The following is a 12,482-nucleotide window of genomic DNA, read 5'->3' as shown; positions in this document are numbered from 1 at the left end:
GGATGCCATTTCACTTTATCCATTGACATTTCATTTTATTCAATGAAGATTAACACATAGAAATAAACAGTGCCATCAATGACATTAGACACAAGAACATTATGAATCAATCTTACAGGAGTTACACAGAAAAGGTTGCAAACATCAGAAGTTGAATTGGAATGCAATTAGATAGATGAGTAGAGTACCAGGCAGAATTGATCATAGACTTCATTGTAAGATTACAAAAAACATTTCAACTTAACCCCTGTTCATAAGGAGTGGTTCTCATGGGCCCTCTGCAGGAAATTAAAAACATATTTTGTAGCGTTAAATGAGGTATTGTGACAATGATTTTTAACATCATGGAAACCTGGGATGCCCTGATCAACTGGCCGCCATTCAGATCGGTCTTAGCTTAGATATTCACTCCCACCATATGAGACTAATATGAGACATACTGGTGGCTCAGTGAGTTAAAGTGTATGCCGTATGATGATATGATAAGAACCCATGTTGTCTCCCAATCCACATCTTTTATGTCACTATGTTGGTATAAGCTTATTTCTTAACTGAAAAAGTGGTGACCTATATGTGTGTGGGCTCAAAAAATCAGAGCATCCCTAATGAAAACTACTGAGTAAAGTGGAGCAAGAATTATTCAATACTTTTATATGTTATGACTGATCTGTGATATCAAAATGGAATATGAAATTGCGATGTAACACAGTAAACTACAATGTAAATGTACGCAGGTAAACAAATTTGTGTCAAATATCACTTCATGAGGTATGACAGGAGTGAGATGATGGACACAAACACGCACGGTTGTGCCAACTACTTGCCTCTTTTCTGTTCTAGACGTGGCTCAGTATTGGGCAGTCATCCACCCATCCATACATTCATCTCTTTCATCAGTCACAAGGAAATTCAGTCGCTAATGAACAAATCGCACACACACACACACACACACACACACACACACACATTCAGTCACAGCTCAGGACCGCACACTAGCCGGAGTGAATAACCTGGACATGGATGATGTATCCTTATCCTGCATTGATTTACATAAACCCCCCACTCTCTCCGGTCTTCCTTATCTGCCGTCCAAAGCCTTGTCCCTGGCTATCACTGACTCATCGAACTTTATCATGAGCGTGGTGCCTTTGTGCCAGTGGGCGGTGACCTTGGCAGGGAAGCCGCTGTGTGTGAGGATGGCCTCCACGATGCCCGCAGTGAAGGCGGCGCAGTTCAGGGTGCTGTTCTCCTTGGGCACGGAGATGTAGGCGTTGATGAGCGGCTCCTTCTCTATGATGTAGTAGGTCTTGTCGTCATCGTTGGCCTGCTCCAGCTTGTCAGCCTCCTTCCCGAACAGCGCCTTCCATACGTTAACCTGAGGGACAGGTAGCTGTTAGACAATGCTGTTCTCTATAAAGGATGATTCCAGCCACAGTGAATGTTGAGCCCATTTTCCAGCATGCCTTCTCTCCCTTCCAAAAGAATCCTGTAGATTTTTACATGCTTTTACCAGAGGAACAGTTCACATGTGATTTATTTCCCTACCTCTAAACACCATGTGCTTTCATTCAACCCCAAATGATATCAAAACCAAATTAAGGCATTGGCAAATTAAGTGTAGTAACATAATCCGTGGGGGAGATGTGCTCATCTACAATTTTTTTGCTAGGCCTTGCCTAATAAAGCATTAAAATAACATTGTGTTGTGTCAATGAGCCAACTAGGGTTAGACCAATATGTTGGGTCAATAATTGCCTTTTTATTAAATATTGGATATCAGCCAGTCATGTGGTCCACTGGTCTTTGTATTTTCTTTTCTTTCTTTTTTATTTATTCATTTAATTGCTCAACAATGTTTTTTTGTTTTTTGCAAGTGATGATTCATGTTAGCTTACCTTGATGAACAGCAGTATGTTCAGCACTTTGGTCTCCCTCTTGCCGTTCTTCTCTCTCAGCACCAGCACGTCCAACATGCTGGCCCCCACGCTCTGCCCCATGTCCGCCAGGCGGGTCTGCAGCTCGGACACAGAGTACACCCGGCTCTGGCAGTACTGCACCATCTCCGAGAACAGCAGGGCGAAGGCGCTCACGCTCACTTCTGTCTTGGGTCGGGTCAGAGGCCGCTCCAAGATGTTGGATTTCCCTCGAGTAAACCGCGTGTCCATTTTCTGTGGGAGAGTGAATTATGTATATTAGCAGACTGAAGTGTGCGTCACCTGTGGTGATCATGATATAGCCAAAGTTCATAGTGACATAACAGCCTGTGTGAATGTCTTCTTTTTGTATTAATAGATGTGTGAATCATTAGTACTAGAAAAAGATAGCTAGTAGGTGTTGTTAGCTAGTTGGGGAGAACAGGGTAAAATGAGCCACTTTTTACATTTTGTGCTACCACGGCAAAATAAATGTGCATTTATTTGAAGCAATAATTGCTTACAGTTGTTGAGCATTCATGGAAATTAAAACAGTTTCTGTAGCTAAAGCAGTTTGAGAAATACAACCCGTGAAAAGAGTTGGTCTTTTGGTTCAATTTACCCCAGGGTAGAGGGCAGTTGAGCATTACAATGGGGCAAATTAAAACCTTTATTTTTGTTCTTTTCAGTCCTTTAAGGCCTTCCCAGCATGCAGTGGCAGACAGTCTGTCTCTCCATTCTGTCTCTCCTGAGAATCACATTCTAACAACATAATTTATGTTTACTTCAACATAGGGAGATCATTTCTCCTATTTTCAAAAGGACAACAATGCACAACTTGGCTCAACACGACTGTCAACACAATGTTTGTGCAGTGTGTGTGTGTGTGTGTGTGTGTGTGTGTGTGTACGTGTGAGTGTGTGTGTGTGTCTGTCTGTCTGTTATAACCTGTTCATGGTACTTCTCCTTTGTTGATTTTCTCACTATACATCATAATGTCTATCTTAACTTAATTACATTTAATAGATGTACATGTAATTAGACTGTGGTATGTTCAGCCGTTGGCTCAACTTGCCCCAGGACTAGTGGCACATTTTACCCCACAAATACCATTTTAACAAAACTGCTTCACACAGAAAAACAGGCATACAGTTCTGCTAAGTTTATGACCTCTTATTGTACCTGATACAACCCTAAAATAATATATAAGAAAAGTCCCAAACTTATCTACTTCCATTTAGATACATATTTACCATGAGAAAATCACATGATATAATCGGGGTGTGTGAGTCAGACATTGTTTGGCTCGCACACCCCTTTCTCCATGTGCTCTCCTCTATCACAGATTCAGGGGAAATTAATTACTCTTCCTAAATCTGTGATCACATAATTCATGTTGTGTATGGTTGCCTAGAAACAAGGGGTGACTCACCTTACCCAACTGCTCCACTTACCCCCTTCACCCCTACGTCAAAATGACAGGACCTCTAATGATTATGTGGAATAATATAAACCAACCCTACTACATTCTGTACGCTTTTGCCCATACACAGGATCTGATGTAACTACCCATTCTGCTATTACCCGTACCGTGTGTTATTAGAGAGTTATAACATTATAAGTGTATAATGATTCTAAGTTTATAATGATGATAGCTCTGCTGCAGCAGTACAGCCCGCTTCTCCCCACTGAACTGACAGCTGATCAGCTATCGACGTTAGCTAGCTAGCAAGACAGGTTAGCTTGGTGTTTCTTGTAATAATAACTACATCCATGCCACGCCATTCCAGCAGTGAAATACACACATGATCGCAAGCTTTAAAACACAAACACACGATAGCAAACATGCGACCAATTAGCTTCATTTCCAAATTGACCTCTTTGTAGATAAACAAACCTTGTTTTAGCTTTCCTGCTGCTATTCAGTTCACCCACAGACTGTATGCGTCTACTTCCTGTTCTAGTGGTCACGTGACCGCTGTAAGCGGTGATCAGTGGGTTCTTTAGTTTTACGTTGCTGCAATTTTTCAAAACTGATTTTCCAGCTTATCTGAATCAGCATATACATGATTATAATTGCATAACTACACTATCAGTAAGAAATTACGCAAAAGTTAAACTCAGTGTGCAAACTTGTGTATTTCTGCCACACAGCACACACATGATTCATGGCTTTGGGATTTCCTCTGTTTTGCAGACTAAGCATTGTGTTTTCTGACCATTAAGAAGAATATATATTGCCTCAGACAGGACTGCCAACGATTTCTAGTGACACAGACATTGCTTCCGAATACTATTCCCAAGAGAACCACAGTTTCACCAACAGCAGCTATGTTAATGACACAAAAGAAGAGTACTGAGATTTATTACAGAATGTGTGAATTCCTGGAAATTATCCAGGTCCATCATGTCAACACTGTATGAGGTATACAGAGAGACCTTGAGCCATATGAGGACAAACAACACTACATTGTCCACACTACAGGTGCCAATTTCCCACATTGCTCAGTCGGCCACCTCAGAAGATTAAACACAAGCTTATCTATGTACAGCTGTTGCATAACCACCCATTCACTTTGCACTTGCACGTCTATAAATAAGAGAAGGAAACAAGGACGGGCATTTAACACTTTGCACTCAAGGTATTGAGGGCTCAGTGTGGATATAGGCAGCGAGATGGCAAGTCACTGGAAATGGAGCCTGGCCCTTCTTGTGGTCTGGGTCAGCACTTGCACGGAAGGTAATAACATTTGTTTTTGATTTCACCAATTTTGTGAAACACATCATATGTATTAACACTGGAGCAAGTACTGATACACTGGAGCAAGTACTGATGTCAAGGTGTTTACACATTTTACTGTATTTTTATATGAAGTGATATTTTGATTTCTGTGTATACTTTCGTATCACCATATTTTTTCTGTGTATGCAAACCTTCAGGTCAGATTCTTTGTACATGTATATCTATTTGGAACATTTAATTCCAATTTTGATTTGAGGGATGGCTATTTTCTGTACTATTGAACATGAAAAATAATGCAGAATACTTCTTAGTTGGGAAAATTCAAAATTGACTGTTCATATATGAGCTCATATAGGCTCATATATCATATCATATGGTCTCTGAAGGAGACTTACAGCCAAAACATTAGCCTGTCTGCAGTCCCATTAAATCCTACCTATAAGTGCAGATTTATGAGTGTTCCTGTGTTTTCTTTTTCTGTGGACAGTCAGTTTTGAATTGTCCTGGCTATTCAACATTCTGAGTCCAGCGTCGAGCAGCTGGTCCTCATCATTTTTCAAATGTGGCAGAAGTGCACTTGGTTCATCACACTATTGCATCAACAATGACATTTTGTGTTGTAAATTATTGGATACCAATGATGTAAGGGGCATTCAAATGTTTATAAGAGTAAATAATCTGAATTACACAGGCAGTTATGTGTTGTCTGTGCTCATCCCCAGCTTCATCTTCCTTGCACATGGATGACTTTATTAAGGCAGTAAAGCAGGTGGAGGACGGGAACCCTGGGCTGGAGCCAGTAGCTGTGTTGAGGGGCCTGCGCAGGGCAGCTGGCCTAAATGATGCATTCATTCAGCACTTCCTTGGTAATGCCAACTCCAGTGGACCTGAAATGGACGCTGGTCTCTCAGATTACATTGGCAGGGCTCTGCGTCACAGTGTGACCAAAGATGCCAGAGAGGAAGGGGTGGTTCTCACTTCCGATGGCACCACTGTTGCTCTCAGACCCCTCCTCCTGGGCATTGAAGCTGGTTTCCTTTCCAAGGCTAGGGGGCGTGTCCGGGGTCTGCACCAGCTCACTCTGGCCAGAGACCTCGGCCTTTCTTTCAGGCACTTCCGCAGCTCTCCCCTCTCCCAGCGCCTGGGTCCCGACGGCTGCTGGGACAATGTCACCTCTCCTAAAGTCTTCACCCTCTCCGACGATCCCTCTCTGGTGACAACCGCTCAGGTCAATGGAGGCATGGATGGTGTGATTCTAGGGATGGAGGTCTCTGCTCAATCCAGACGTCCTCTGAAGCTCAGCAGGCTGCTGACGGCGTACTACTGCCACCAGCTGGGGAGTGAGGGACTGGACGCCGCTCCGCGCCTCATCAGCCCCCGGCGTAGGGAGAAGTTCAGGGAGCTGGTCCTCCCTCCTCTGCTGGCCAGACAGGTGGTCCGATCCATCGACCTGCACCGCAGACTGAAGGGGCATCCCAAGATGGAAGTGAAGGAGAAGAAGCAGCTGGCGGCTGTGGTCAATGAGGGAATAAAAGAGTTTGTGGCCGAGTACATGGGTGAGTAACAGACCAAACCAGTGGGTGTACAACACTCTCAGCATGATCATGGCTATTCAGAATGAGAATAATTAAAATTACTGCTATGTATTTGAGAGTACAAATCTGCAAATCTGCATGCATTATTAATCTGTTTTTCTCTCTTTTTCTCTCATTTCAGATTGTCCACCCATTATACCCCGGTGCATGTGGGGTGCAGAGCCATACAGAGGAACTCCGACCCTCCTGTCCCTCCCTCTCTCCTTCATGTACATCCACCACACTTCTACACCAAGCCAGCCCTGTCTGACCTTCGAGCAGTGCTCTGCAGACATGCGGTCCATGCAGCGCTTCCACCAGGACGACAGAGGCTGGGACGACATAGGATACAGGTAGAAGAGAGTGAATACAGCTAGGGCACTGCAAAAAACATCCATCTTAACAAGTCATTTTGTCTCATATTCAGCCTTCAAATCGTATTTTTCTTAAGACAAGAGAAACATTCTGCCAGTGGGGTGAGATAACCAATTTCCAATGCACTTGTTTCAGGAATTTTCTAGTGTCATTATGTGGAAACAAGTCAGAATAAGGCAGATCACTGCATTTGCATTGGAAACAAGTGAAATTATCTCATCCCATTGGCAGTTTTCTTCACTTGTTTTAAGAAAATTACAATTTTAGGACTCAATAATAGACTAAATGACTTGGAGATTTTTCATCATTCACCACCAGTCAGTTTTGAGGCATTTTTCTCTTGTAATTCTCCAAGACTAGAGGATGTGTACAGGTCAATTTTGATTTTGTACTCAATTTGGACTAAGTAATATAAGATACTGAATCCTTTTAACCCCCCTCTGTGCCCCTAAAGCTATGTTGCTGGCTCTGACGGCTACATCTATGAGGGGCGGGGTTGGCACTGGAGAGGAGCCCACACCTACGGACACAACTCCAAAGGCTACGGGGTTTCCTTCATTGGCGACTACTCCTCCAGTCTGCCTTCCCAGCATTCCATGGGGCTGGTGAGAGACCACCTGGCCTCCTGCGCTGTCGGCGGCGGGCGACTGGTGGCCAACTTCACTCTGCAGGGGCACAGACAGGTGGTCAACACTTCCTGTCCCGGGGAAGCTCTCTACAGTGAGATCAAAGGCTGGGAACACTTTGGGGTATGTGGATATATGAGTATTATATCACTGTAGCACTTCAAAAAATGCTTTATGTTGAACTGTTTTTATTTTATGCTATTTTATTTTCTTTTTTTCTTTTTTTTCTTTTTTTTTACAGGAGGTCACAGAATGAAAAGAACCTGCTAGACCAGAGGAAGAGGCTTGAATAAACCAAAGTCTGACACAATAAATACTTGTCTTTGTTGATGGTTGCCATTTTCTTTCAAACACTGACTTCTTTTTATGAAATCTTGGGAAAGTTTGTAGGATTACTATGAAAAGTAGCCTAATGCAAACAAACAGTTCCGTCTAAGGCCAGTAGAGAGCGCCGAATGATCATGCAATGACCAGTAATCAGCCATTTATTGATTTCCAGTATTTAGGGATTTTTGTTTCAGAAAATTGACCTGACACATCTCGATAACTCGATCCTCATGACATAAAGGGGGATACAGACCTATATGTTATTTTGAAAACATATTATTTAATTGGTTAGTTAATGTGTAATAGATGTTATCAACTGAACCTCATTTGGAAAAAATGAAATACCTGCATGCTCCACCTGTTTAAATACATGTAATCTCTCACATAAACACACCTTATCAGTCTGACATACCAGCGCTGTTCAATGTTGTATTTTTCGCACATAAAAATATAATCCTGATTTGAAACGTTTCGAAACACAATTCATTTCAAATAAACAACCTTCAAAATATAAGAATAAACAGAAAGCGCCCGCAAAAGTTTAGCTTGAACTTGTCCGCGGTGGGTTTGTGAAAACTCTTCTCCCCCCCCCCCCCCCTCTCCCCATCGACGTTACGTACGCAGCCGTGGCGTGCCTGCAAGCCAAATAACATGGAGTCCTGTGCCTGGCATCTTCAAGGGATTCATGCAAAAACCTGAGCGCCGATAAAGGAGGCAAGTTACTGGAAGGGAACAGCGAAAGCCCCTCTGGCATGCATCGTCTCGGGGCGTAAAGCCTAAGCTCCGTTCTCGGAGTATGACGAACGGCGCATAAACAGCAAGCCGCTCACTGCGACCCGCAAACCAGGCCGTTTTCAGTGAGTATTTGCACACAAAAACAGCAGTTTATGGGCGTTTTGGGTGTAAAAGGCGTTGTGCATGGATACATTGTTGTATTGGTCACCTGACAGCGACTGGATCGATATCAGCCACGTCCTCTGAAGGAGCAGCGGCTAACCCGTGGGACACCTTGATGTACCCGAGCATTTTCCTGCTTTTTAGTAGGGGCAGCAAGAGAGGACATGGGCCTGAATATAAAGGCCACTTATTTATGTAACCATTTGGGCGCCCCATTTCATTCTTCGTTTAACACCAGACATATTGTGAAAATAGGTCAGACAGTCCGAACGCTGCAGCTGTGGGGGATAGTTGAAACACAGTCGATTCTGCAGATTTGACACTTTTTATTCTCTGATATGCCATTGGATTTGTCACTCAACAACAATCTATATTTTACAAAATATTTTGTTTGTGAATTACTATGTAATGTCAGTGTGACTACCCTCTGTGTGATCATATGAAAGTGAAGGGGAACAACTTTTCAGCCCTGACAAACTTACTGTTTGTGTTTTGCGTCTGTGTGTGTATGTTTCCACGTGAGCGTAGAAGAAGAGGAGGCTGCACAATGTAGGCAGGCTGGTCACCAGTGGGACTCCATACTGTGCTCTGGGGGGACCATGGAGCCAGAGGGGCAGCCCCTCACCCCAGGGACCAGCTATGGGCCCCCACCCTCCTACTCAGCACAAAACTCCGTCGCCCCCACCTTCCACAACCGCACCTTACAGGTAAGATCAAGGCTGAGGCAGAAGTTTGATCAAACACTGTTCAGGTTTGAATGCTGTATACAGTAAAATGAATACATTTTCATCTGAATCACATACCAACTTTAATATTTCACACACAAAACAGGGACATCTCAGTGTTTTATTCAAAGTCCTAATCACAGCTCATCCCATCCACAATGCTATTATCATCATTATCATCATCATTGCCATCGTCACACAACAAGATTTGTAATTGTTGTTGTTTTTTAATTGTCACCACCAGTCTTCATGTTCTCCAAACGTGAGAGAGGAGCTGATGTCCGGCAGGAGCCCGTGGGGCCGAGCTGGAGATGAGGGCTTGGAGCAGACTGAGGGCCCCCTGCCCCGGGCCGATCCAGGGAGGAGCGCACAGAGGAGGTTCAGGTCCTCAGCCTTTCCTTCCTCCCTGACCTGGGACTCGGACTCTGAGAAAGAAACATTAGATGGTAACAAAATATACACCGCATAATACCTACTGCTCACTGGTCGGGAATAGAAATGGGTCGCACAGTACTAAGATGTATGATACTGAACCTAGCTAATATACAGTGCCATCAGTGTTTGTTTGTTTTTTGGCCAGGCAATACCTGTAATGTTGCTATCGTTGTTGTCACTTTGATATTGTTTTAAATGTCCTGCAGTCTGCTTGTAGTCAGAACTCTCTCTCTCTCTCATCTCTTTCTCTTTGTAACTTGCACTGTATTTTTGACTGTGGATTTTAACTGTGAGCCGCAGAGCTGTGAAGTGATGTTCCTGTTGTTGTGTGTTTTGTGTGTGCTGTTGTGTGTCAGAGGAGGAGCTACAGCACTTTTCTAACCCTCATGGTCTGGCTGCTCACAGCCCAGGATCCCCTTCTTCTGGACTCAGGTGAGAGGGAGGTAGGAAGGACAGCAGGTGGTGGTGACCGAGAGATTGGTAGACAGTTCACGAGAGAGACAAACTCAATCGAAAAGACAGCAAGGGAGACATCACAGAGGCAGATCACAGAATTATTGTAATCCATCAAGCAATAAGCCGCACCAGTTTATAAATGAGGTAACATCTGATCTGTAATTTTTACTTATTTTCAGACAGTGTTGACCCACTTGTTAGAACCGGTGTTGGAGTCAGTGTTTGGCAACAACAGTACTGTAATTGCCACAGAGTGACTGTGTCATTTAGACTCTGTGATAACCACATCCAAAATGTTTTTTTATTTTTTTTATTTTGTCCAGACTCGATAGTGAGGATGACCAAGCACCCGAAAAACCACAGTTACTTAGTAAGAGTGACAAATCCAGCCCTGTGGAGGGGCAGGACGAAAACAATGGGAGCACAAAGGAGGAGCCAAATACATCTCAGCTTGGCCAAACAGAATGTAAGCACCATAAGGAAGGAAGAAAAAACTGCCCTCACACTTTTTTTTTACATCTTTTTAAAAGGCACCTTTTTATTAATAATACTTTTTTTTTTCTCTTCACAGTGGCAGACAGCAAAGTCTGGAATGTATCAGAGAGCGCTGAGCTGTTTCTGTCTAAAGTAAAACCAAAGGAAGGTTGCCAAATGGAGGAGGGGGAGGAGGAGGAGGGGAAGGAGGACAATAGTGAGGGAAAGAAAAGACACAAGGGAAAAGACACCAGGGAGCCTGAGAGAGATGTGTACACTTTCCCCGGAGACTCAGACCCGGAGAGTCCCCCTCCAGCCCCCTGGGCTCACTGCACATTCATCCAGCGGTGCAGGAAGAAGAGGGTCCTGCTCAGACCCTTCTCTGGCCTCGGCACCTGGCAGCGCACATTGCCTGAGACAGGGAGGCGGGCGAGAGGGGGTCCTCAAAGATCAAAAACTGCAGAGCCAGCACAGCTGAGTGGAGATGGAGAGGCCTATGACTTTGAGGAGGTGAACTTCAGAGAGGAAGCAGCGGAGGAACCAGTGAAGTTTGAAGAGGAAAATGTTGGAGGAGGGGAAAGAGGCGAAGGAGGCAAAGAAGAAGAGAGCGAGGCAGAGCCAGGTAAAGACATCTTCACCTGTGTGGAATGTAGCATTTACTTCAAAAAGCAGATCCACCTGCAGGAGCACATGACTGAGCACTGTCAAAGTGGGTCAGGGGGGGGCAGGAGGGACCGCTTAGCAAAGGGTGGCCGTTTCCGGTGTGTTGAGTGTGGATGGAACCTGGCTAATCGGCTGGCGCTGGCAGACCACCACAGAAGGCACCAGGAGTCCCGGGAGAAGATCCTGGAGGAGATTGAGAAACTGAATGAAAATGGGAAGGTAGAGGAGATGCAGAAGGTGGACAGTAAGGTGATGGAGCATATAAGCCCAGACCCGGCAGTGGTGCAAGAACCAGGCCCAGTCTCAACTCCAGTCAAAGAGTCACACCCAGAAGTAGTCACCACTCCAACTCTATCCCCAGTCCTAATTTCAACACTGGACTCAGACCCAGTGGCAGTTCTTGACTCGGACCCAGCTCCGACCCCTCCACCAAATTCAGTTCGAACCCCGGCTCGGGCCCGAGCTGTTCCCGCCAGTCGCCGCCGCTATGTCTGCACCAAGTGTAACTTCAGCACAAGAACTTCCCAGGCACTGGCTAACCATGCCAAGACCCACAACAGAAAAAAACCTGCTCTCCAGCGCACCTCCCCATGCTTCCAGCCAAAGTTTCCTACTGTTGAGGCTGACTCGCTAAGCCCCGGTTCCCCATCATGTTTGCCGTCCGCTTCCCTGGCCTGTGGTCATTGTGCCTTCCTGACCCCCAGTCTAACCATATTAAGGGAACACCAGAAACTAGTTCACCCAGGACAGGCCTCCATTAGTGGGACATGGGCTGAGGAGATGGGCCAGCAATCAAGATCCAGCGTAGGTGCTCCAATTTCAAAATCTATCCCAGATTCTGACCGTCTCTCTGGGTCTGGATCCACATCCCTGACTAGTGCTCCGGAGGGCAAAAGCCAGCAAGGAGTCACTGCCATGGAGGACAGCACCCTGGTGCACCAAACGCCAAACAGTGCTGCAGCGCGCCCAACCAGGGAGCTGGTCTTCAAGTGCATTGGGAACAGGAGACCCAACAGGAGAGCGAAGGATTGGAGTGATCTGGCCCAGTTTCATCCCAGACTGGATGGCAACAAGCTGCCTGAGAGTGAAGATGAACAGGATGAAGGTCAGAACACTGACACTGAGCTGACCCAAAAAGAGACGGACTCACCCAGGGGATTGAAACCACACACCAGAGCAAGATCCAACCTAGGTGAGACTACTAATTGTATAATAAGAACACCATCACTCCTCATTCAAAGGGGTCACCTTTACTTGATTCTTAAGTGATGTCA

At 45.0% G+C, this 12,482-nt stretch overlaps 2 protein-coding genes across 2 annotated transcripts; one reads left to right on the top strand and one right to left on the bottom strand.

The window, feature by feature from the left end:
* Positions 1 to 29: 29 nt before the first annotated feature.
* Positions 30 to 3,937, bottom strand: LOC139926685 (trafficking protein particle complex subunit 5-like). The gene is made up of 3 exons (XM_071918476.2): positions 3,811 to 3,937; positions 1,896 to 2,168; positions 30 to 1,375 (listed from the first exon to the last, which is right to left on the bottom strand). The coding sequence occupies exons 2-3, from the start codon at positions 2,163 to 2,165 to the stop codon at positions 1,079 to 1,081; spliced, it is 567 nt and encodes a 188-aa protein (XP_071774577.1). The 5' UTR covers positions 2,166 to 2,168; positions 3,811 to 3,937; the 3' UTR covers positions 30 to 1,078.
* A 615-nt stretch (positions 3,938 to 4,552) lies between these two features.
* pglyrp6 (peptidoglycan recognition protein 6) lies at positions 4,553 to 7,559 on the top strand. Its single transcript, XM_071918487.2, has 5 exons — positions 4,553 to 4,653; positions 5,379 to 6,212; positions 6,373 to 6,583; positions 7,060 to 7,354; positions 7,473 to 7,559. The coding sequence occupies exons 1-5, from the start codon at positions 4,590 to 4,592 to the stop codon at positions 7,485 to 7,487; spliced, it is 1,419 nt and encodes a 472-aa protein (XP_071774588.2). The 5' UTR covers positions 4,553 to 4,589; the 3' UTR covers positions 7,488 to 7,559.
* The last annotated feature ends 4,923 nt before the right edge of the window (positions 7,560 to 12,482 follow it).

Source organism: Centroberyx gerrardi, chromosome 7 (assembly GCF_048128805.1).
Source record: "Centroberyx gerrardi isolate f3 chromosome 7, fCenGer3.hap1.cur.20231027, whole genome shotgun sequence".
NCBI lineage: Eukaryota > Metazoa > Chordata > Actinopteri > Beryciformes > Berycidae > Centroberyx > Centroberyx gerrardi.
The sequence above is the reverse complement of the archived record's forward strand: the minus strand, read 5'-3'. Positions and strand labels throughout refer to the sequence as shown.

Excerpts from the sequence above, each read along its gene's own strand:
- LOC139926685 (XM_071918476.2), bottom strand. The coding sequence starts at position 2,165 with ATGGACACGCGGTTTACTCGAGGGAAATCCAACATCTTGGAGCGGCCT. Across the intron at positions 1,376-1,895 it reads ACATACTGCTGTTCATCAAG|GTTAACGTATGGAAGGCGCT; the intron begins GTAAGCTAACAT and ends CCTGTCCCTCAG.
- pglyrp6 (XM_071918487.2), top strand. The coding sequence starts at position 4,590 with ATGGCAAGTCACTGGAAATGGAGCCTGGCCCTTCTTGTGGTCTGGGTC. Across the intron at positions 4,654-5,378 it reads GGTCAGCACTTGCACGGAAG|CTTCATCTTCCTTGCACATG; the intron begins GTAATAACATTT and ends GCTCATCCCCAG. Across the intron at positions 6,584-7,059 it reads TGGGACGACATAGGATACAG|CTATGTTGCTGGCTCTGACG; the intron begins GTAGAAGAGAGT and ends GTGCCCCTAAAG.